At 39.6% G+C, this 25742-nt stretch overlaps 1 protein-coding gene across 1 annotated transcript; it reads left to right on the top strand.

Annotated features, from left to right (window-relative positions):
- On the top strand, nt 1–21461 carry scn1laa (sodium channel, voltage-gated, type I-like, alpha). The gene is made up of 26 exons (XM_087803690.1): nt 1–327; nt 2208–2326; nt 2413–2502; nt 2568–2696; nt 2761–2852; nt 3771–4004; nt 4086–4152; nt 4212–4353; nt 6684–6887; nt 6953–7132; nt 8454–8825; nt 9964–10090; nt 10152–10390; nt 10458–10631; nt 10700–11056; nt 12180–12659; nt 14801–14921; nt 14998–15152; nt 16651–16824; nt 16896–17018; nt 19094–19363; nt 19442–19498; nt 19594–19731; nt 19803–19907; nt 19975–20245; nt 20314–21461. The coding sequence occupies exons 1-26, from the start codon at nt 52–54 to the stop codon at nt 21459–21461; spliced, it is 5844 nt and encodes a 1947-aa protein (XP_087659816.1). The 5' UTR covers nt 1–51.
- Nucleotides 21462–25742: the final 4281 nt, after the last annotated feature.

The following is a 25742-nucleotide window of genomic DNA, read 5'->3' as shown; positions in this document are numbered from 1 at the left end:
CCTTTCTCATGCCGGACGACCGCTGCTCACGTTGACGTTGCAGGATGAAAGATGGCAGAGCCACTTGTGCCACCACGACCAGAAAGCTTTCGACTCTTCAGCCGCGAGTCCCTCTCCGCCATCGAGAGGAGGATCGCTGAGGTCAAGGCCGCCAAGGAGGAAGAGAAGGAGAAGGAGGAGAAGGATAAAAAGCGGGATGAGGTCAAACCCAAGCCCAGCCGTGACCTGGAGGCCGGCAAATCCCTCCCTCTTATGTACGGCGACATTCCTCCGGGGATGGTGTCAACACCCCTGGAGGACCTGGATCCCTACTACAGTAATCAGAAAGTAGGTGTGCCTGATCTCCACGTTCTCTCCACGGTTGTAGACGATCTTCAAAGACACTTAGATGACCTTATAGGGCCACGAGAACATGACACTATTTTCATAGTTATCTTTACACTTTACAGTTTAAAAACACTATTTAACACAGCCACAGCACAAATCATACATTGTGTTTGTTATTAAACTGGCGAAACGTGATATATTCTTCAATATAGATTATTTATTGTTGACGTGGTCCACTCATAGTGTTGACACACTTCCTTCCATCTGCATAGAGACTGAATTAATCTAGTTGATAAGTTTGAATGTATATTTTGCCACCAATGTATTTTGACACAACTAGATAACAATGACAACATGTGTAGACACATTACAAAAAACAACAGCTTCTCTGGAACTGACGCCATTTCTGGATTTTTACTGGCACCGTTGGGAGGCGTCTCAGATGTATTGTTATTTTGTAACTAAGGAAAAAAACACAATATATATATGACTATCAGGGGCCTTGTGTTATGAGGCGCAGTATCAAAGAACAGCTTTATTTTCATACTTTGTAGTATTACTCTGTAGTATAAGCCTCACATAGTAATACTATGGAGCCTCTTGGAGTAATTCTACAGAATCTTGCAGGGTAACACTACAGTACCTCTCAGAGTAATACTACAGAAACTTGCAAAGTAATACTACAGAGCCCCGCAGAGTAATATTTTGGCGCCTCACTGAGTAATACTATAGAGCCTCACAGAGTAATGCTACAGCCCCTCGCGGAGTAATACTATAGAACCTCACTGAGTTATAATACATAGCCTCGCAGAGTAATATTACAGAGACTCGCAGAGTAATACTACAGAGCCTCACTGAGTAATACTACATAGCCTGGCAGAGTAATACTAAAGAGCCTCGCAGAGTAATACTACGGAGCCTCGCGGAGTAATACTACGGAGCCTTGCAGAGTAATACTACAGAGCCTTACGGAGTAATACTACATAGCATTGCGGAGTAATACTAGAGCGCCTCACGGAGTAATACTACATAGCCTCGTGGAGTAATACTAAATAGCCTCACAGAGTTATACTACGGAGCCTTGCAGAGTAATACTACAGAGCATCACGGAGTAATACTACATAGCCTTGCGTAGTTATACTAAAAAGACTCGCGGAGTAATACTAAAGAGCCTTGCAGAGTAATACTACAGAGCCTCTTGGAGTATTACTACATAGCCTTGTGGAGTAATACTATGGAGCCTCACAGATTAATACTTCAAAGTCTCACAGATTAACACAACAGAGCTTTGCGGAGCAATACTAAGGAGCCTCACAGACTAATACTATGGAGCCTCAAGATGTAATACTGCATATCCTTGCGGCGTAATATTAAGGAGCCTTGTGGTGTATCGTCCCTAAGTCATAGTAAAACATTTCGACATTTGAGTACCACATAAAAATCAGAAGTTCAACTAGAATGACTACAGAAGTCACACTGGATTATGAGTTGCTCTGACGATATTTGAGAACATTTTAGGATTTTAAGTGCAACTTATTGTATAAAAAATATGATGTCCTTGATTAAAATATATATATAGTAAGAAAAATTTGATGCAGGTCCTTGTTTCAGTTTCTGTGGTATGGTCTGCAGTCAAAGTTTCTTTCAATCATTTACAGTTCGCGAAAGTATATATTCAAAATACTGCTTGTGTGAAAAAAAGTAATATGGGAGTAGACGTCTTCGTGCCGGAAAAATACTAACCTCGACCTTGAACAATAACAACTCACTTAAGTAACAGTGTTACATTCTTAACCTGACATGAACATAGGCCATGTTCTGACTTTTACCTGTTTCTTGGACTGAACTCTTCACCTCTACAAATATTCTCTCTTTTCCAGACTTTCATAGTCTTGAACAAAGGAAAGTACATCTTCCGATTCAACGCAAGTCCTGCATGTTACCTCCTCAGCCCCTTCAACCCTCTTAGAAGAATATCAATAAAGATTTTAGTTCATTCATATCCTTTTTTTTTAAACGTGTGCATGTCCCTTGAAGTCAATGACTCCCAAAACGAAAAATCTACTTTCCTTGACTCCTTCGTAAATTGTTCAGCATGTTGATCATGTGTACGATCATCACCAACTGCGTGTTCATGACGCGAGACAATCTCCCGGAGTGGGCGAAGGCTGTCGAGTAAGTCCTACGTTTCCTTTATCACTCAACCGATGCCCAGTGAAACGTTTTCTCTCTCGACGTAGGCACACGTTTACTGCCATCTACACTGTGGAGTCCGTGGTGAAGATCTTGGCACGAGGCTTCTGCATCGGGAAGTTCACTTTTCTTAGAGATCCGTGGAACTGGCTGGATTTCTCAGTCATTGTCATGGCGTAAGTTTTTTGTCTGTGTTCAATAAAGTCTGGAGTTGATCGTGTGACGATGGTTTCTCTGCAGGTATGTGACGACGTTTGTACCTTTAGGCAATTTATCAGCTCTTCGAACGTTCCGAGTGCTCCGAGCCTTGAAAGCTATCTCCGTTATCCCAGGTGAGCTTTGGTGTTTTTTTAAAAAAAAATCTGTGTTTAAAGACGATTTCATTTAGGAGCCATAATTTAAAAGTAAGTATAGTAATTATAATTTGTTAAGCGCCAGACCAGGGTCACAAAGCTCTAAAATACACAGTTAAAATATATGCTTTAAAAGGGAAAGACAAACACATCAGCCCCAAGAAAGTTAGGAAAAAGATCCGAAGATCTGATCCACAGACCTCAGAGCCCGAGCTGGGGTGTAAGGCTGGATCAGATCACTGATGTAAGGTCTGACCATGAATAGCTCTGAAAGTAAGAACCAGAATTTTAAAATTCATCCTGAAAGAAACTGGCAGCCAATGCAGAGTTTTAAGGATCGGGAAAATGTGAGTTCTTCTACTAGAACGGCTCAGAATTCTCGCTACAGAGTTTGTATTAACTGCAGGCGAGAAAGAAGAATTAAAACATAATATGAAGGGAATTAAATGTATTACTGATTATATGATGATGATTTATAACTATATAATAAAATGAATGTGTTACTTATGTTGTGCAGGGAAGCCATCTTTTTTTAGGTCAAAAAATGTATATGAATTATTGGTGTCATGGTTTAAGTAAGAGACGAGCAGACGACAAAATTAGCAGCAAAAGTAAACAATTTAATATAAATAATATAATATAACGCACGGTGACCCTGGGATAGGCGCCAGTCTCCCCGCAACCCCGACCCCAGGATAAAGCAGTTGTCAATGAATGAATGATGGATGACGCATGAACATTGATTTACCCACAGATACAAGCTGCCCAATTTAGTTTCCGCGGAAGGGTGTACTCTTTAATTTCTGTCGCCACATTACTCGACTGTCATCAGATGGTGTTTGAGGTGATGTCGTACAAATGTTTTCCTGGATCACTTTATCTTCCATCCCTCATCAGGACTGAAGACCATCGTGGCCGCGTTGTTCCAGTCGGTGAAAAAACTGTCGGACGTGATGATCCTCACCGTCTTCTGCTTGAGCGTCTTCGCCCTCATAGGGTTGCAACTGTTTATGGGTCACCTGCAGCAAAAGTGTTTGCTGTGGCCTATAACTAATGATACACGCCTGAGCGTGAATTCATCTGCATCGATCGACCCTTATCGCAACTTTAGTGAGTATTCACTGGACAAGGGTGAGTGTGTTTCCTCTTGTTATAGACGTTATAGAAGAATCTAAGATCAAGAGACTGACCATCTTTTTTTTTCTCTTGCAGCAAATTATTATTATCACAAAGGCAAAGGCAAGGATCCACTGCTTTGTGGAAATAGCAGTGATGCCGGGTAAGACCACATCTATGAAGTCAAAAATGTTGTCAGTCAACAAGTGGTGTTTGTTGCAGGCAGTGTCCAGAAGGCTTCACCTGCATGAGGGTGGGAGGGAACCCCGACTACGGCTATACAAGCTTTGACTCCTTTGGTTGGGCGTTTCTGGCACTTTTTCGACTGATGACACAAGATTATTGGGAAAATCTATACCAGCAGGTGACGTAACGTTAAACAATACTACTATTTAACTAAACAATTGTTGTACCTCTACTATTATCCAATGTTTGAACCCTTATCTAGGGGTCAAGGTGACCCGTAGACCAATAAACAAATGTGTTTGTTCACCTTGACCCAGAGACATCACAAGGGATACCTCAAACATATTTGTTTTCGGATAACAAGGGTGAACATTTATTATGTTTTAGTTTGGTCTAATTATCTGTTTATTGATCAGATGAATTATTAGGTAATATCAGCATTTCCTAGCAAACATTTTACATTTTTGTCTAAATCTAAAGATACTTATTATGAGAAAAATGTTATTGTTTCTCAATAAATTAGAATATAAGCCATTTTATAACCAAAACATCTGATGATATTCTATTTGCTTTTATATCATCGAGCTTCATTTCTTGTCATATTTAATGAATACAGCATTTATCTTTTACACCTTGTAATCATTTTTAAATCATGTTAATGTTTGTTTTCCTGCATTATTTTGAATCTTCAATATTATATTAAGTTACAAAATATGTCCTAAATTATGCATTTAATGAACCATTTATGAGTATTTTTATTGACTTTTCTCGTGAATATTTGTCTTTAATTCTTTACTTTAGAAAATGTCTCATACAATTTGTTTGTGGCCTTTAATCAATGGATGAACTGATTTGGATTAAATGTGACCGTTTGTTCTATTGAGTAAATTGGGTTTAACCAGCCAATAGAGCTGATAACAAAACATGCTTAGAGCAACACGTATGATCTAGTGTTCTCCACTTCCAAGTGGTTTTCTTTGTTCAAGTTAATTATACCGTTGTTTGTTCAGAGCTTGTTGGTGAAATGTTTGACCTCATCATTTTGCAAACACACCATATTTGTTCCTTCTGGTTCTGTAAATAGACAAAACAGCTGGAGCTTGAGATGCGAGAATCAGGCTGAAGCTGTGCAGCTTCATGTTACCTCAGTTGTATTCACGGAGTAGTTTTGACCGTTTTGTTCAAACAAACGCGAGACTAGAGGTGCAGGTGCACTGAGATGAACAGGCTTGTCAGGGGTTGTAGCTCGGTGACCTGTAGTCTCCAGTTCCTAAACAAACATGTATCTAGGTAACAGCCAGTTCACGCTGGTCCCAATATGATATTACAAATTGACACAAGCCTGTAAAACTCACAGCTCGTTGGTCAAGCAAAGTCGCGACTGTCAGGTTAAGCTTTATCACCAAAACCTTGATGTGAGTGGATGGATGGATGGATGAAATGATGAAAGGATAGTTGGATGAAGAGTTGGATGGTTACATAAATAGACAAAGGGATGGATGTATTTATAGATGGATGGGTGAATGAAGAAATTGAGGGATTTGGATTGGTGGGTGGGTGGATGGATAGAGGAAGGGTTGGTAGTAAAGACGGATCGATGAAGAGATGGATAGGTGGATGGATAGTTGAAGGGTGGATGATGGATGGATAGATGGTTTGATAGATGCATGGATGGATTGTTGGATGGATGGATGGATGGATGGATGGATGGATGGATGGATGGATGGATGGATGGATGGATGGATGGATGGATGGATGGATGGATGGATGGATGGATGGATGGATGGATGGATGGATGGATGGATGGATGGATGGATGGATGGATGGATGGATGGATGGATGGATGGATGGATGGATGGATGGATGGCGAGAAGGATGGATGAATGAATGGTTTAATAGATGCATGGATGGATGGTTGGGTGGATGGATGGATGGATGGATGAATGGATGGATGGATGGATGGATGGATGGATGGATGGATGGATGGATGGATGGATGGATGGATGGATGGATGGATGGATGGATGGATGGATGGATGATGGATGGATGATGGATGGATGGATGGATGGATGGATGGATGGATGGATGGATGGATGGATGGATGGATGGATGGATGGATGGATGGATGGATGGATGGATGGATGGATGGATGGATGGATGGATGGATGGATGGATGGATGGATAGATGATAGATGGATGGATAGATGGAGGGTTTGATAGATACATGGACGATGAGATGGAAAGATGGGTGGGTGGATGCATGGATGACGAGAAGGATGGATGGATGAATGGTTTGAAATTATGGATGGATGGACGGATGGTTGGATGGAGGCACGGACGGATTGATGAAGGAAACAAAAACCAAAAGCGAATAACTCATCACTAATTGTGCGGGAACTTGCCTGCTTAAGACCTTGGCTCTTGAAAGGATGCGAGTGATTTCATTAACCACACACGGCGATACACGGATACAGTTTTAATGAGTCGTGGTCCTGGTGTTCATTTCAGACCCTGCGATGCGCTGGAAAGCCCTACATGATATTTTTCGTGCTGGTCATCTTCCTGGGCTCCTTCTACCTGATCAACCTGATCCTGGCCGTGGTGTCCATGGCCTACGAGGAGCAGTGCCAGGCCGCCATCAAGGAGGCGAAGGAGAAGGAGGAAGAGTTCCGGGCCATGCTTGAAGAGAAGGTTCTGCAGGAGATGATGCAGGTGGGTCACATGGCTGAGGAGACCCCCCTTATATCAAAGGTGACGGTCGTCTCTCGGTCACACAGGCGGCAGGAGAGGGAGGCGAGACGAGCGACAAAGGTGGCGAGACGGTCTCGGGGAAATCCAAGCCCAGCTCCAAATCGGCGAAAGAGAGACACAACAGGAGGTGGAAGAGGAAAGAAGACGGAGGGAAAGTGGATGCAAACAATCTCAACTATGACGGGAAATTCTCACCAGCTCATCAGGTTTGAGAAATTTCAGACATATTTTCGTTAATCTGCTCAGAATATTGTAGCGTTGAATTTAACATTTCAGATGTTTAATTATTTTACTGATTTTTATTTTTAATCATTTAATTTTTTTGAATAACTGAAGTCAATACTTTCTTTAAAAAACATTATGTAATTAAATAATTTCATTCATTTAGAAAATATATTTGTTTTAATTGTTATGGAATTCAAGTGTTCTAAAATAATTTAAATGCTTTAAAAGATTAAAAGTGTAACCGTTGTGTAATCTGAGGGCCGAAAACATATCTGTATTGTTTTCGGGACTTTGGGTCACATTGACCCTCAGATAACACAAGGATTAAATATTGGAAATGTTAAAAACCGTTGAATATTCTGATGGCAATAATATACTTCCGTACACCACTGCCAAGTTGTGTTAGTCTTAGCAAGATTCTGGCGATTACGATACGTATCACGATACAGGGGCAAACGATACGACATACGGTGCGATACTGTAGTAACAAGGATATATTTGTAGTATTGACCCGAGTACAGACCACATGACCTTTTCCTTCTTTTGTTAGGAAACCAAAATATGTCCAAACATCAGCTTTAAAAGTCGCTGGAGTCGCTGTATCCTCTCGTCCTCAGTAATAGTTGGACTCTAACATGATTTCATTGCTGCGGAAGACAAAATGACTGCTGCCATCTATAGGCCGGGTGTTTAATCGCAACACCAAAATGGACAAATGCTGTGAATATTTACCAAAATCTTTGACTATTTATAAATTTTATACTCATTTTATTGAAACCATAAAATAACTATGATAAAAAGGTTATATGAAAGTGTAAAATAAATCAAATTGATACAGTATTGTTAAAAGAAAATATTTCTCACAGACCTAGTGCCTAGTCTACTTTAATTCAATGTAAATTTTTTTAGAACAAAGAATTTTGTCGCCCGCCAAGTTCACCTCAACGACACTTCACATCCGTAACGTTCATAGGTTTGCAATGTTATGCTCGCGGCGGCCATGTTGGAAACGTTATGAATCCCATTTGTTGAAGAAAGAAAAATGAAGATCTGATGTATTCCTGTCCGCTGTCATCATCAACCTCCATCAGCTTCAACATCTTCCTCTCTTTTTTATGAAGCTTTCTTTCTATATTTGCGTCTTTTTTTTCTTCTCGCTACAACCAGCATTTTCATCATCCCACGTTACTTGTGCGATCATCACCATCTCCATCATCATCCTCATGCTTTTTCATTCGCCTCCATCCAACGGCTTCTTCTCGTGTGTCTACTCTCACGCTGAAGAATGTCTTTCTTTCTTAGTCCTTTCTGAGTTTTCGGGGACCCCTGTTCTCCTCCAGACGGAACAGCCGGACCAGTGTTTTCAGTTTCCGAAGCCATAAGCCAGACGGAGGCTCGGAAAACGAGTTTGCGGACGATGAGAACAGCATCTTTGGGGACAACCTGAGCCGGAGAGGCTCTTTGCTCTTGACCCCGAGGTCCAATCATCGCAGCGCCAGTTTAAGTCAGTGCAGCTTCTTCGCCCATCCTCTTTTTCTACCCAATGGAATCAAGCCCAGTTCTGTAGACCGCAATCCAGCGATGTCGCCTCTAGGGGTGACTTCACTGCCCTCCTCGCCTGTCGGTCTCCTTCTGCCTAAAGTGACAGTAGACGCGGCCTCTACTGGAGACAACGTAAGAATCAGCTGTCCAGTCCATTATCATCGCTTCAAGATTAATTTCACGCTTCTTTTTTTTTTGCCATTTAAAAAAGTTATTATTGGACAATACAGGTTTGTATTGCTGTGTATGTTTTGTCTGTTGAGTGTCAGCTTATACCCTGCCTCTCACTTTTGGTTGTTGGGATTGACTGCAAATTCCAATCCTTGGGAGCCCATAACAGGACAACATGTAATGCCATAGTGTAATTTTACTAAATAAAGTTAAGTCCAAACTAAAGACCTGGTTAGAATCGACTTCATTTAAAAAAAAAAAAAAGTCTTCTATTAGTATATTGAAAGACAAAAATGATGCCTGAATTGAAATGAAAATCGACCAAAAAGGTGAAAAGGACTTGTTTTAATCCCCAATTTTAAACTATAAACATGTATTTCAAGCTTAATTTCTTTGTCTGTTAAATCTAGTTCATCATTAAACTAAATAAGACAAATTTTCCTTAAAAATTACTTGTTTAAATGTCAGTTTTTGCAGTGTTCAAGAAAACTGCAACCTTCTTTCTCTTCATTTTATTTTGCATTATGATTACAAATCAATTGTAAATATCCAGAGACCATTTAAAATACAACTCCATATAAAATGGTTATTTATTTTCTCTGTTGCGTTTTAAAAGCAACAATGATACAAAGTACAGGAAGCTTTAACCGATCTTGGATGAAAATAAGTGCCATTATATAACGTTATTTGGAAAAGCAACACTATGTATGGGTCGTTTTCCTTAAATTCCCTTATGTTGCTATTTTGTTTGATGTATTTTTATATCTGTATTTGTATACTTAAACACACATCTCACTTATGTCTATTCAAAATGTCTCCACAATTTCAAGTATAAAAAACAGAAAACAATATAAAATCAATATATAAAGAATTTGTCATTTCCCCAAGTAAATAAATGGAGTCTTTGATTATAATCCTTTTCTTTGAGCTAGATCTGGTTAATGACACACTACTTCCTTCTCTCGCTGTCTGTGTAACAAAAGCCTATTCAGTTATTATTAAAAAAGATACTAATAAGATGGACACAGAATTATACATTGTTGTTTTTTTAGCTTGAAACTGTGATCCGTACTTTGCTAACTAATTATTTTGTCTTCAGGCCGACACCACGGATACGGACGATCGGAAACAAAGAATGTACCTGGATCCCAACGACTTTCTCGACGGCCCCGGAGCTAGAGACAGAAGCTGCAGTATAGCCAGCGTTATAAGCATCACCAGGGAAGGTGAGTCTAGGTTTTGCCGTTTTGTAACTGAGATATTTGAAAATGTCATTCGTATCTTTAGAAATGGAGGAGGCTAATCAGAAATGTCCGCCATGCTGGTCAACCTTTACCCAAAAATTCCTGATTTGGGACTGCTGCCCTGGATGGCTGAGGTTCAAGGAGAAGGTGAAAGTGATCGTGATGGATCCGTTCGTGGACTTGACCATAACAATTTGCATCGTGCTCAACACGCTCTTCATGGCGCTGGAGCATCATCCAATGGACGATACATTCGGATATGTTCTGACCACGGGCAACATCGTAAGCACCTGACCCAGGCTTTTCAGAAATTGAATTTACCATTCCTGATATCGCTTCTTTTCTACAGGTTTTCACAGCGATCTTTACGGCGGAAATGGTTCTTAAGATGATCGCTTTGCACCCGTACTATTACTTCAAAGAAGGGTGGAATAAATTTGACGGCATTATTGTCACCCTAAGTTTGTTTGAGCTTTGTTTAGCAAAGGTGCTCGGGATGTCTTTTATGAGATCCTTCCGATTGGTGAGTTTCAAGATCCCCAAGGTTTTCGTTCTCGGACTCATGAAGGACTAAATCTTTCTGCTTTTCAGCTGAGGGTGTTCAAGCTGGCCAAATCGTGGCCCACCCTCAACACACTCATCAACATCATCAAGAACTCTTTCGGGGCCTTGGGGAACCTGACTCTGGTGCTCGCCATCATCGTATTCATCTTCGCTGTGGTGGGCATGCAGCTCTTCGGAAAGAAGTATAAGGAATGTGTTTGCAAGATCTCCGAAACCTGCACCTTGCCTCGCTGGCACATGAGCGACTTCTTCCACTCCTTCCTGATTGTGTTCCGGGTGCTTTGCGGCGAGTGGATCGAGACCATGTGGGACTGTATGGAGGTGGCAGGACCTACCATGTGCATCATAGTCTACATGATGGTCATGGTTATCGGAAATCTTGTGGTAAGTAATCTTCTCTTGTGGTCATTTTTGAAGGTAGATGCATTACCCAGAAGACCTTACAGCATAGAGTCATGACATTTTCTCCTAAATGTGTGATTAGAAGATCTTTCCATAACCACTTTTTGTGACATCTAATCGGTGAAATGTAAATGGATAATCCTACAAATGGATAAAGGAGTTGCCAGTGCAATTAAAGTGCAACCAACCAACAACTAGCCTTCAAGTAGAGATGTCCAAGGAAGCAACCTATTTTACAAAATACTGGGACCGCTTTCACCTTTTGAGGCACAAGTGAGTAGTGTAGTTAATGCAGAAGGTACAGGAAAGTTGCATCCATACATCTAAGATTCTGCAGGATCCCCGTACTGGCTGCAATCCATGAGTAAAGTTACCATGGGTAGCAGAAGGTGGGAAACCAACAGCGAAGGAACCCACACCAAAGAAGTTTGATTTTAAGCAGAAAAAATAAATGCTCCTCGGAGAAATATGAAGTTTCTTAAAAGTTTTCTTCCCATTTCTTAACAGATGTCACATTAAGAGCTATGATTCTTTAGAAATATATTTACTACAATGTATTCATCTTTTTTGGGGGGCATATTCTAAGAACACATCATGATTCGAAGAATTCGTCTTAGAATTTGCCCACTAGGAATACGGCCCTTCGTCTGTGTTAGGGTTAGGTCTAGGGTTAGGGTTAGGGTTAGGGTTAGGGTTAGGGTTAGGGTTAGGGTTAGGGTTAGGGTTAGGGTTAGGGTTAGGGTTAGGATTAGGATTAGGGTTAGAGTTAGGGTTAGGTTTAGGTCTAAGGCTAGGGCTAGAGTTAGGGTTAGGTCTAAGGCCAGGGCTAGGGTTAGGGTTGGGATAAGGGTTAAGGTTAGAGTTAGGTCTAGTTTTAGGGAGTCTATAATTGGGGGATGTGCCGATTCGGCATAAACCATATTTACATAGTCCAGTTTTAAGTCGTCTTTTCTCACAAATAAAATGAAAAAAGTGATTTAATAGTTCAAGGAAATATTGACATTAAAGGACCTTTGGGGGTGAGTGTTAGCATGGTTGCTGATAAGCATTAGCTTACACTTTTCGCCTCCATTTAAAATGAATCCTTTATTTTTTTTTTCGACAGCTGCTGAACCTCTTCCTGGCTTTGCTGCTGAGCTCGTTCAGTGCAGACAACCTGTGCTCAAATGAAGAGGAAAATGAAGTGAACAACATGCAGTTGGCCCTGGAGAGAATCTACCGAGGCCTTGCTTTCATCAAGTCCAAGTTACGGGGTGTTTGCAGCAGCGCTTGTCTGGACGCGACTAAAGACAAGGCCAGTGAAGAAAAGGCCCTGGAGGAGCTCCATAAACCGTTGGGGCCAAACGGCGTCCCCAATCACGCCATTAAGGACTTCCCTAGGAATGGAAACGGGGATGTAAAAGGAGTCGACAAGGCCGGCGACAAGTATATAGTCAACAGCAAGAGTGACGATTCCATCATGTCCTTCATCAACAATCCCAGTCTGACCGTCACCGTGCCGATCGCTGTCGGGGAGTCGGACTTTGAGAATCTCAACACCGAAGACTTCAGCAGTCTCTCGTCGGACGCATATGGATGTCGAGTGGTAAGAAAACTCAAATGTTTGAGAAAAAAGGTAGAAAGAACTTCATATTTCTCCAATGAAGTAGAAATATCTTGAATTGAAACAAAATATAAATTAGGTATTTTGAAATCAAAATTAAGTGTTTCGTGAAATAGGAAAATAACCTAAAATAGCGAAAATATCTATCTCTTTCATTATTTAATTGATATTTCTAGTTAGGCCAAAGTAAAATGTTTTTAGTTCAATGGTCTTGTGAATCTAAAAGATGGAGCAGAAGTTGTTGACCACAACAGGAAATTGAAGTTAATACGATATTAATGATGAGTACCAGTACCACTACAGAGTGCAAAGAGAGCACGTGAAGTTTCCGACAAGTACTCCGTAACCACGACCCCCTAATGAAGGCCGTATAGAAAGGAAAATATAGTTTATTAGATCACGGGTCATTTCAGACACTGTGCTGAGAAACTTAATTTGCCTTTTAAGACAGAAACCAACATAACTGACAACGTAACAAAACAGAGCTAATGTAAAGCAACAAATCACAATTCATAATAATTAAAATGTAATAATAATTTAGCAGCTTCCATGACTCTGGTTATTGCAGTCTATTTAGAACAAGTCTTGAACTCAAAGTCCCAGTTTAAAGCCTCCATGGGCACTTAGACTTAGTTGTAACAAGTGACGCCCTTATATTGCTTTTTATATGTCATATTTTTACAAATATTATTAAAGCAAACAGACCCCTTACATGATACACATCTAAAGATGTTTATTTACACAAGCATCTGAACATTAACATTTAAAACACATTTTCTTTCAATTAAAATTTGCCCTATTAATGGAATTAATAAGAGAAGTTGTGTGGTTTTGAGATCAACCGACGATACAAACACATTAGTCGCTAAAGAGCGTGTTCTGCTGTAACATGCTCACATCATTCCGTGCGCTGCATTAGCCAGTCCCAGGACAGAAAAGTGCTCGTGCATTCACCAGGAAGCATCAGACTCTCCACATCCAGCAGCTATTAGCAGACACACCCTGTAGAAAAACCATAGGAAAGCACGTGGCTCCCACCCACATGCACACTTCTGCAGCAAAACATCATCATTGGCTGACGGAACGTGCCTCGAGTGATGTGGCTATGAGGCCACGAAGAGCAGTTGTTATGCATCATATGTGTTTCCTTAATTGACTTTAACATCTATACTTAATCGATCAAACAACGACTTTTTTTAACTACTGTTGAAGTCGTTTCTATTGAGATAGTTATTCATTTTTGTCGGTTAAAAATTACATTTTTGAATTAAAAAAAACAAACGAGATCACGCAATACGTAATAATAAAAGCTATATAGTTTTTTTGTTTATATTTCCAATTGTTGCTTCACACACTGTTATAGTTTAGCAAACATGACATGTGGTAAATAGAATGAAAGTGTATTTTTGGTTGCAAAAATCTTAAATTGAATTGAAAAATGTGAATATTAAGATGATAATAAATGGGAAAATCTCTTCTAGAAGAGAAAATGCATTACTTTATCACGTGAAATTCAAATGTAGAATTGAGAATTCACTTAATCTTCATTTTATCCTTAATAATCTATCCCAGTTTCTTCGGGCGAGAGGCGAGGGATACCCTGGACAGGACACACAAAAAAACACAACCATTAACACACACACTCATACCTACGTACAACAATAACAAGTTTCAAATCACAGTATTGAGAATTCAACCCATTAAAGCAGGGGTGTCAAAATAAATCACAAAAATGGCCAAACTCTTTAAAATAATCTACAAATGTTCTTTAAAAAAAAGTACATATACCCATTTACCCATGAATTCCTATTTTTAATTGTGGGTTTTTCTCGTACTGGAAGTCCTGGTACGATTGTTGACAGATAGATCATATCTAATCTAATCTTATCTTATCTCTACTTTGATTTTAACGAACAATACAGCGGGCCACATAAAATGACTCGGTAGGACAGATTTGGACAGTTTATCACATGTGCAATCAAGTATATAAACAAACCCCAACTTCCACTTTTTAATATATGATATATAAAATATGATTGATCAAGATGATTGACGGGAGCTGGTGAGCGACCTGATGATCCAAATGTGCTTTCTTATTTTTGGTGGGGTTTGTTTGTCTGCAGAATGTGGAGGACGAGGTCAGCTCCTCCGAGGGAAGCACCGTGGATTTCGGTGAAGGCGGTGAAGACTCGCTGGACATGGAGCAGGAAGACATGATGGATCCTGAAGCCTGTTTCACTGATTGTAAATATTTAAATAAAATCTTTGTGCTTTGATGTTTACTAAAAAAAAACACAAAACCATTTTTCTTTTTTCCAAGCTTGTGTCAACAGGTTCAAGTGCTGCCAGGTGAGCGTGGAAGTAGGCTGGTGGAAAATCTGGTGGACCATCCGAAAAACCTGTTTCCGCATCGTGGAGCACAACTGGTTTGAAAGCTTCATCGTTTTCATGATCCTGCTCAGCAGCGGAGCTCTCGTGAGTCAAGTTTTCTGGCTCAGGAAGTTGTATTTCATTAGCAATAAACCAAGAAAGATACTCCCTCTTGGGTCCTCCTGCAAAAAAAAAAAAACAGTTTATTTCTATTAAATAAATAGTAGATTTGGTTCAACACCATCACATCACTTCTTCACACTCTTTTATTTCCCCTCCCCGAGTTGAGCTGAGGCTTCCCAGCATGCATCTGACCTTCTGTGGTTTTCAATCCATTTTTAGTGAGCATCCTTTCATCTTGTGGTCGTCTCAGACCAGTCCTGGTGGCCCTCCTGTATTCTGCAGGAAGTACACGTTAATGCTAGTCTCCGCGGAGACTGCCACGCCCGTCCCCGATTCTCGAAAGATAAACCTCGTTTGAAATACGTGGGTCACTCCATGCCTTTTTCACGTAAAGATGTCCTCAGTGTGGTTTTACTGGTAATGTAACTATAGCTGCAGCTTTCACTGGTATTGACTAGCTAAGCTAGCGAGTACACAATTCATTTTAAAACTACTTTCACTTCACAGGTAAAAATAATTCAATAGTATTATGGGTTTTTGTTTGGTTACAGTGGGAATTTGTGTAATTATTTTTAAATTGTATGTGTTTTTTTTAATCAAAGCTAAATGACTTGTTTTTAACCATCCAAAGGTTGAACAAGAGTCGAGTCCCTTGCTCTTTAAGGTTAGTTGATCCTTCCTAGCTAGCAAAAGAAGCAAATCAAACCTATCAATTTGTGTAGGAATTGTGCTTGAGACCCTGGCTCCTGCAAGAGTGATCTAGTCAGGTCTGTGTTCTGTCACCTTAAAAAAAGAGCGTTTTGGTAATAGCTAGATCATTTTACTATTACAGGGTGGTATTCAAAACTCAACATATATATGTATATATATATATATATATACTGTATATATATATATACTGTATATATAAAAAATAGGATGCTTTTAAAAAGGACACAAAACTAACTTTTTTAGAGAAGCATAACATAAAAATATATAATTTTAACATTGGAATCTTTAGTTTTTTTTATTTATTTTAATTTAATTTTTTCCAACTGTCTTGTTTTTTAATGTCTTTAGCTTGTTTTAATGTTGCTATCCTGCTTTAAAATTGTAGCATTGAGATGTTTTGACCAAATGTAAAGTGAAATACGAATAAAATCAATTTAAAGTTACACAAGTACAAGTACAAGTACAGTAACAAGTACAGTTTAAAGTTTGAAGATTTGGCTAATTATGTGAGTTGACACTCTTTCTAACTGGGGTTTCCAGACATGAGGAAATTGTATATGTTGTTGGTAAAAAAGACATGAAGGTGTCGATGTATATTTGCAGTGATGACATTCAACAACTTTAATTAGCAGTTTTTATCATTAAAAAAACAGGTTGACACACTTTTTAAAAAATCAATTTATATCAATTGACTCTTCCATCTCACTGTCAATCATCTTTTGTCAACCATGTGGGTCCTCGTGAAGCTTTAATCATCCCTTCTTTCCAGGCGTTTGAAGACGTCTACATCGAGCAGAGGAAGACGATCAAAACTATGCTGGAGTTTGCCGACAAAATCTTCACGTACATCTTCATCCTTGAGATGGTTCTCAAGTGGGTGGCTTATGGATTCGCCAAGTATTTCACCAACGCCTGGTGCTGGCTGGACTTCCTGATCGTGGACGTGAGTCGCAGCCTTTTGTGCAACTGAGAAGAGATGTGCGAGGGTGAGGCAGGACTTTGTGTATTTTCCAGGTTTCGCTGGTGAGTATGGTGGCCAACGCCTGTGGATACTCGGATATCGGTGCCATAAAATCATTGAGGACCTTACGAGCTCTGAGGCCGCTGAGAGCTCTGTCCAGATTCGAGGGGATGAGGGTGAGAGTTTCCATAGATGATAATATTTTTTATTTACAACTGCACTTTATATGTATTTGATTTGTTTGCCTGGCTTGTGACTCAATGATCTTGTGGATATAACTTAATTTGTTTAGCACTTTTGTCAAAAAAAAGAGTGATTTCTAGTTATTAAGTTAAACCATTTATGACTGGGTTTGAAAATGGACTATCCCAGCATGCATTGCTGTAATCAAAAGCTACTGTTTTCCTTTATTTTTTTCTACTTTCTACTGTTGCTGGAATTATTAAAAATTCCTTAATACAATTTGCAGCGTTTTGGTGAAATACATTATCTAATGCATGAAATGAATTATTTAGTTAATGGGACTTTGTGGCTAAGATATATTTGGTGACAACAGCACACATTTTAATCCTAAAGTCTTAGGGATTTACTCCCTCAACCCTAAGTATTCACTTTACCTTTATCATTTTCCTTGTTTTTTTGTTTCTAGAAATTTCGGATTTATAACACACAATCATTTATTCGTTTTTTTTACTTATTATAATCCCTCTATATATACATAAAACAGTTTTACTTTAACTTTAATAAAAATGTGATAAACTCACAAAGCAACAGAAAAACCAGTAGAAAAGTATTCATTTTTATTTAATCTTATTCAACAAAACCTTTTACAGTCACTTCCAGACTCACAAACCAACTGAGTTGCTCGACAATCCTCATTCATCTCCCCCGTTCTTAGACATTTCAAACCGTATGTAACGTCTCTAACACAATCTTAGATCAATCCAATGTTATTTCTTCCTATCGAAGAGTATATGAGGAAAAAGAGACAGTCTGGCTCTAAATCCAATCAAGTCTGGGTTCAAGTCTCCGAAGCTCATTAGTTGTTGCGACTAAATTTTCAAAATGTCAAGTTTGTTCATCCTAAACAAAATCACAGAGGTAATCGGGACATGATCGCGGTTGACCTTATTTGACTCAGACCATGATGTTGTCTTCGAGTCAGCAGTTCGTCGAGTCAGTACAACAGCCTGAGAAGACCTAAGGGTTTAAGATGGATAAATACAGAGTGTGCCACAAAAAAACAACAACTCATCGTATTATATAAACTAATGTTATTAACTAGAACCTTCTTTATGATCTTGTTAGTTATGATCTGACGATGTTAACGTGATGGTCAACAGATTCAATATTTCTTTATTAAATACTGACATAAAGGTTCAGAGTCAGCAGGTCTGTTCTTGGTCTCAGGAGGTTGACACTTCAGGCAGAGACAGGTGTTGATAAAATCCTTAGAAACATCTCTGGCCAATTATTTTTATTTATTAACCGCTATATTATTTACCTTTTAGCCGATAAACTTACAACCTAAATATGGAAGGAGGTGCAACATGTTCCGAGGTGGGAAGTTGCAATCAATCAATGGATCATATAAAAAAAAGAAACGGTGCCAGAATAATTTATCTTACAGAAAAATGTTGTTCTGACTACCTGTGGTCAGTTCTATTCTCAAATTTAAAAGGAATTGCAATAAATGTTTGAGATTTCTATTTTTGTTTAAATCCACTGCAACCCTGTTATTCATCTGATTACAAGTGTTATTGTTTGAATTCTAAAAAAGATTACTTTATAAAGTTCTCCCCCGTCGGAAATCTCGGCGAATGAAAGGTTACGAGAGCAGGTTCCATTATGACATAGTAATGGCTTCACTCCTCCTCTAGCCAGCTATAATCATGCCCTACTTTGTTTATACAACAAGTCCCTTGGAGGTGGAGACTTCCGGGATTGATGACAAACCTTGCTGTTTGACCAATCGCAGCAGAGTGGGTGTGGTCATGGTAAACAAGATTTCATCTCCAGAAATGTTCAGTGAGCGGGGCTTAAGATCATTTTCTAATGAAAATATTTACAAGAGAGTTTTGTACAAACAGACACTGATGATACAAATGAGTCCAACATATAGTTAAGACAAACTTAAATCAACACATTCAAGAGATAATTTTGCTCGCCTACCTTTTTATACTTGAATTCATTTTCTTGACAGATTGTTGTTTTACCTCATTTGTGTTATTCTCCTTTATCTTATGTGCAGGTAGTGGTCAATGCTCTCCTGGGGGCCATTCCCTCCATCTTCAATGTGCTGTTGGTGTGTCTTATATTCTGGCTCATCTTCAGCATCATGGGTGTCAACCTATTTGCGGGAAAATACTACCAGTGTTACAACTTAGAAACCAATGAGCCATACCTTCCAGATAAGGTCAAATTCATGAACGAATGCATCACAAAAAATGGGTCTCGCTGGAAGAACCGCAAAATCAACTTTGACAATGTTGGACTGGGTTACGTCGCATTGCTGCAAGTGGTAAGGAAACGCAACAAAAATGTAATTTTCTGAAAAATGTGAGATTTTGGTGAAATTGTGACGTTATTGATTGTTTAGGCCACATTCAAAGGTTGGATGGAAATCATGTATTCCGCCGTGGACTCGCAAAAAGAGGTGACCACACCTTCTTATGCTTGCGATCACTGTCAACATTTTCACCTCATTAAACTTGTTTTAATTGTTTGGTGTTTTTCACTTCATTACAACAGCTAGAGGTTCAGCCAGAGTATGAGATCAACCTGAAAATGTACATGTACTTTGTTATTTTCATCATATTTGGAGCCTTTTTCACACTCAATCTCTTCATCGGTGTCATCATTGACAACTTCAATCAGCAAAAGAGAAAGATATGTATTCTTTACTTTTTTTGTGAACTCAGTATTTTCTGTGATTTAACATTCATATTTTGGTACTTTACTTAGGTGGTCAAGATATATTTATGACCGAGGAACAGAAGAAATACTACAATGCCATGAAAAAGTTGGGTTCAAAAAAGCCACAGAAGCCAATTCCACGACCAACGGTATGTTGTACAAAGTTGGATGAAAGGGGGATGAATTCCTTATTTTCGTTTTTATTCCCAATGTCAGAACAAGATTCAAGGGTTCATCTTCGACATCACGATGAAGCAAGCCTTCGACATCCTGATCATGGTGCTCATATGGCTCAACATGGTGACCATGATGGTGGAGACGGCAAACCAGTCGCCTCAAAAAGATAACGTTCTCTGGTGGGTCAACATGGTCTTCATCGTGCTGTTCACCGGAGAGTGTTTGCTGAAGATGATCGCGCTCCGTCAATACTTTTTCACCAGCGGCTGGAACGTGTTCGATTTCATCGTCGTCATCCTCTCAGTCATCGGTATGAATCTCATAGTGATCGACGGCTCTCCAGAAACTGTTCAAACATTAACCATGTTCTCTTCTCAGGTATGTGCCTTTCTGACATAATCAAGAAGTACTTTGTATCACCGACTCTGTTCCGGGTCATCCGACTGGCTCGGATAGGACGCGTCCTCCGCCTTATCAAAAGTGCAAAAGGAATCCGCACACTCCTCTTTGCCTTGATGATGTCACTTCCTGCCTTGTTCAATATTGGACTCCTGCTCTTCCTGGTCATGTTCATCTATGCCATATTTGGCATGTCCTACTTTGCCTATGTAAAAAAGGAAGCAGGGATCGACGACCTTTTTAACTTCGAGACTTTCGGCAACAGTATGATCTGTTTGTTCCAGATCACCACCTCTGGGGGGTGGGACACCTTGCTGGCACCGATTCTTAACAAAAACGAAGGCGATTGCGACAAAGATAAAGAGCACCCAGGAAGTAGTGTCAAGGGAGATTGCGGAAACCCAACCATTGGAATTGCCTTCTTCGTGAGCTACATCATCATCTGCTTTCTGATCGTGGTGAATATGTACATTGCCGTCATCCTGGAGAACTTTGGTGTAGCCACAGAGGAGAGTGCAGATCCGCTGAGCGAGGATGATTTTGAGATGTTTTACACGGTTTGGGAGCGGTTTGACCCTCGCGCCACTCAGTTCATGGAATACAACAAACTGTCGGAGTTTGCCGACGCTCTGGATGCACCGCTGCGCATCCCACAACCCAACAAATTTGAGTTGATGTCCATGGATATGCCAATGGTCAGCGGGGAGCGCATTCACTGCCTGGACATCCTGTTCGCATTCACCAAGAGGGTTCTCGGTGAAGATGGAGAAATGGATATTCTAAGAGGGCAAATGGAGGAGCGTTTCATGGCCTCGAATCCATCCAAGGTTTCCTACGAACCCATCACTACTACTCTCCGTCGCAAACAGGAAGAAACGTCGGCTATGATTATTCAAAGAGCATATCGAGAGTATACCAAGAACCAGGGGCTGACTTCAAATATACAAAAGGATGAAGAAATGATTACCATTGAACAAGAGGAAATACTCAATGAGATTTCTGATGCGGACAAAAAAGACCTTCCCTCGTCACCATCTCCCGCCAACAGCGTGACGCCCAACGGAAATGACAAATACGAAAAAGACAAAAGTGAAAAGGAAGTCATGGGGAAGGAGGGAAACTCTTAAGGAGCCACAAAGACTTTTTAATGAAGATGTTGACAAAAGGCTTTCTTCCAAACACTGGTGTGGCGTAACCCGCTCAGATGGAACTGTTCTCAGTCCGTTGAAGACGCAGGTTGTGTCATATATGGTGACATTTCCTCAAGTGTTCTAAAGCTTTAACTTTTATTACAGCTTGATCTGCTCTCTAGTGTCTTGACAACCTCTTATATCATTACTGTATTCATTTAACTCAAATGCTGAAGAGTCTAAGATAGATAACTGCACAACTCATAGCATGATTGATTGCCTTTTATAAGATCCTTTTTTTACATTAAGGAGTTGTAGCTTCCGGGGGGGAAGTCTTTCTAATCCCTCCAAAGTCCATCTCGGCGATGATAGCACTTAGAATACTTGAAAAATGTAAATGGATGATAATGATGCTGCAAAATTACAGGATGCGCATGAATGTCTCTAGAAGGCAATGCATGTTGAGATGTAGTGTTTTCGTCATCCTCTTTCCGTCGATATAAGCGAGGGGGTGATCATTCGGAGACGAGCCTATCGTCCTACTTTAGTGTGGCTTCTACATACTAGTGCCTCGGTCATGCCACTGCTCCCATGCCTCAAACATCGCTACGTTGGTTTTTCACTTTGACTTTTATTTCAAACCAGGCAGACTAGAAATAGAGATCAAAGGAGTTTCATCAAAGAATGTCAATCAACTCAAAGCGAATTACCTAACGGATGTCAACATCAATTACTGAGTCAGCCAAACAAATAAACTAATATATGGCCCTACCTTTGGCGCTTAATTATTAAAATCCTGAAAGGATCCTAAAAGCCAGGAAGAGGAGGTGGCTTTTGAGTTTGGTTTTTTTTAATACCCTTCCCAAGAGGAATCCTATAGCGTGGTTACCGTTTTACCCATGCTGCCCCACCTCCCCCAGGTTCCCAGTCCTCTACTCAGCTATACAGTCCAACCAGCTTATGTGCCTGGTAACTTTCTAAAGAAATACAACCTGCTAACTACCACATTCAAAGAAAGTGAAAAGTGAAATGTTTGTTGTTCTTCTGTTCCTATTGCGATTATTGATGGTGAGTTTACAGACTCATCAATGCAACGTTGGTTAAGGGTCGGAACATGACTTTCTGATGCATCATGGCAGCCACGACATACGTTTTGGCTCTCACTCTTTGCACATATGTAACACGTCTGTTATTGTGCCCCCATTTACACGGTTATTATGTAAATACTTGCACATGTTTTCTGAAAGATTTTTTTATTGACCTTCCCCAACATTATCATGGAGAATCACCTGCTTCTTTTTCTTTTAATTTTGCATCACAGCTGCTGATTATGAACCAGTCACGGTTCCATGTTGTGTATGATAACCTATATGGTTAGCAGTAGCTAATGGTTGTCGAGAACCTGCATACAACCATTCCACCAAACTGTGCTTCCAGTGCAAGATAAAAAATCGATGTTACATTTCGGGGTTTCTATGATTGTCCAGCTAGCTGCTGCTGCTGCTCACTTTTAGTAAATATCATTTTTTTTATGTGAAACTATTAAGAGTTAAATAGACGGAATAAGCAGGGATTCATTTTTCCCTTTTTTTTTCTTTTAAATTTGGTTGCGATATGTTTGTTCAAATGCTGCAGTTCTGCAACATACCAAAAACATTTTAATATCAAAATATTGTTTTGAGACCAGGTTGTTAAATCTTTTCTAAATGTGTGTGTGTTTTTTTTTTTTTTAATTCTCACAACATGTTAGTTTTTGTAAAATATCAAACTGGAAATGAAATGGCTCAAAACTCCTTCAAGTGATTATACCAAGGACATAACATCCCACCTTGAATGTGATCTCAACCGGTTCAACTCATTATAGGATGTTTGTTGTTTTTTTGTTTTTTTTTGTCACACATGCATCTCTTTGTCAATGTCGTTGTAAGTAGTTATATTTAAGAGTATATTTTGCATGTAAGTCAAATGTTCAATATTAACACAATGCGTATACGAATGTTTTGGTTACACAGACTTTGACATCTCCATAATTTATATGCATAATGTTTGGAATGTATAATTCAAGTGCATGCGAGACACAGCTTTAAGCCATTTCACTGACCAGCCAAAAGAATAAAGAGAACATGAACCTCACCCACGTCTAGCATAATTATTCTTACAGGTTACTCTGGCTTGTGTTTACTGTAACTTGGGGTTTTTATTTTTTTCAAATGTTGTTTGAAACACTTTAAATTTTAAACCGTTTGTGATACGACTGTGAGGCATTTATTTGAAAAGCGCCTTTCTAGATGTAGAGTTTTAAGGATCGGGGGAATGTGAGTTCTTCTACTAGAGCAGGTCATAATTCTCAGCACTAATACTTAAGGATACTCCATTATTTTTAATTATGAGGTCACTTCAGCAACTGAGCCCCCTCCTGTTTACCCTATATTGCCCTTCCAAACTAGTCAGTCATATCCTTTTCAGTCTGGCTCCTTCCACTTATGATGCTATCATTTCTAACTCTTCTAATATATCATAAGTCAATGAATAATCTTTCGTAACAGCGTCTGTGAAACCCTGATCTGGAAAAGCCCTCTACAAATATAAATTACTTACTTACTTTCATCACCACAGAAAATAAAGTGCTAAGCATCAATGTATCATTCCTCTCTACAAAGTCTCAATGTATGCTATGCTAGCAACAATTTCTTTCACTGGGACAATCATGGCAAAGTACATTTTAGTCAACATTATTTGACCATTTCCCCACGTAACAATAACACAATAGGCTAACACACAGATATAATAGCTTTTAGGTGGTTGGACTTATCTGACAACATAAAAAAAACAAGGTGCGTGAGTCAGCATTGATATGTTTTCAAAGAACAGGCTGACAACAATGTCGTCCATGCCTTTCGCATTATCTTTCCTTTTCTAATTGTGGAGAGAGGGAGAGACAACATTGAGCGCCACTATTGGGTGTGGTCCGAAATGATAATCACATTATCACTGTGAGATAGATCAGTCCAGTCAAGTATCACTTGGGCATCTTGTTTACTGCTTTCTGATTCAGCAGTCGGAGTAGATGTTGGACTGTAATGAATATTTGGACTGCTGTTAATAATTTATAAAACATTCCTCCCTCTTAAGATGCTAATAGTTTCCGGCAGAGGCTATAAAGGGCCATCAGTAACCAGGATTTAACCTCTGTTCGGATCATATTTTTTCAACTGCTCTGTTGACAGATCAGCTGGGATGTTTGCCTTCAACACCACAAGTAGTGAAAGATAGTGATTATAAATGGCTCCGTTGACCAGTAGTCGAAGACAGTCGGCAGGCCCTGCACTGACAGTCGCCCGGCAGCACGTCATCATGCTCGGCTGTTAAATTGCATTATGGTGAAAGGTTGGAAGTCGGTCTGCATCCGCAAGGTACCGCTGCGATATTTGGATGGATGTCGGCCCTGAGCTCTGCCACCGGGGTTGCATGTAGGAGAATGATGGAAAACAATTCGGAAAGAAACCTGAGAATGCTCCCCATAACAGCCCAGTAATTCTATTTGCTCTCTAGATGGGAAGATCATCCCATTAGATGAGGCAGTGGTGGAGGTAGTTCCTCCTGCCTCCCTAATTTACACTGGACACAGTAAACAAGTGGCGCTCGGACCGAAAAAAAAAAATACAAACCGAGATGTTTTATACTTTCAGGAAATAAGCCTTGTCATCAAAGAAATACTTCTCTTGTCGATCTGTGACGTAAAGTGCAGAGTGGTCAGTTTTTGGAGCTACTTTTATTGCAACATGTGGAAGCGGAGACAAAATAGTTTGGTTTAGTTTATCTTTTTTGCGAGCAAGCTACTTGTATTATTGAGCAGGGCACTTTGATCGATAACGCTCTGTACAAACCACTATGGAGATAGCCATTAGAACGCTATTGCAATACATCCCAGGGGCTACATATTCCACAGTCTTGCATCTAATAGGTTTTCAGATGCATTCTTCCTAAGTGCAACAACACATGCAGTATTTATTGCTCTGTGCAATCTATAACACCTTTATCATCCATAATATCCACATTATCTGTTATTGAATATATATTTTCATCATGCATCAATTGAATACTGTAATAACCGGGTACTAATTATATTGATGTAAAACACTTATTCTCTTTTTAAATACATGAGAGTTCAGAGCATGATAAGGATCGACGCAGACATATCCTCGTTGTTGAATATGCTCCCAGTTCAATATCAACCTGATTTACTATCCCATTGGCATGTGCTCCAGAGCATAATGA

This window comes from Callionymus lyra, chromosome 12 (genome assembly GCF_982586985.1).
Source record: "Callionymus lyra chromosome 12, fCalLyr1.hap1.1, whole genome shotgun sequence".
NCBI classification, from domain to species: domain Eukaryota; kingdom Metazoa; phylum Chordata; class Actinopteri; order Syngnathiformes; family Callionymidae; genus Callionymus; species Callionymus lyra.
This window is presented reverse-complemented; position numbering and strand designations above follow the sequence as displayed.

Coding starts and splice junctions, on each gene's coding strand:
- scn1laa (XM_087803690.1), top strand. CDS start 52: ATGGCAGAGCCACTTGTGCCACCACGACCAGAAAGCTTTCGACTCTTC. Junction 2,853..3,770: donor AGCTATCTCCGTTATCCCAG/GTGAGCTTTGGT, acceptor ATCCCTCATCAG/GACTGAAGACCATCGTGGCC. Junction 10,632..10,699: donor TTATGAGATCCTTCCGATTG/GTGAGTTTCAAG, acceptor TCTGCTTTTCAG/CTGAGGGTGTTCAAGCTGGC.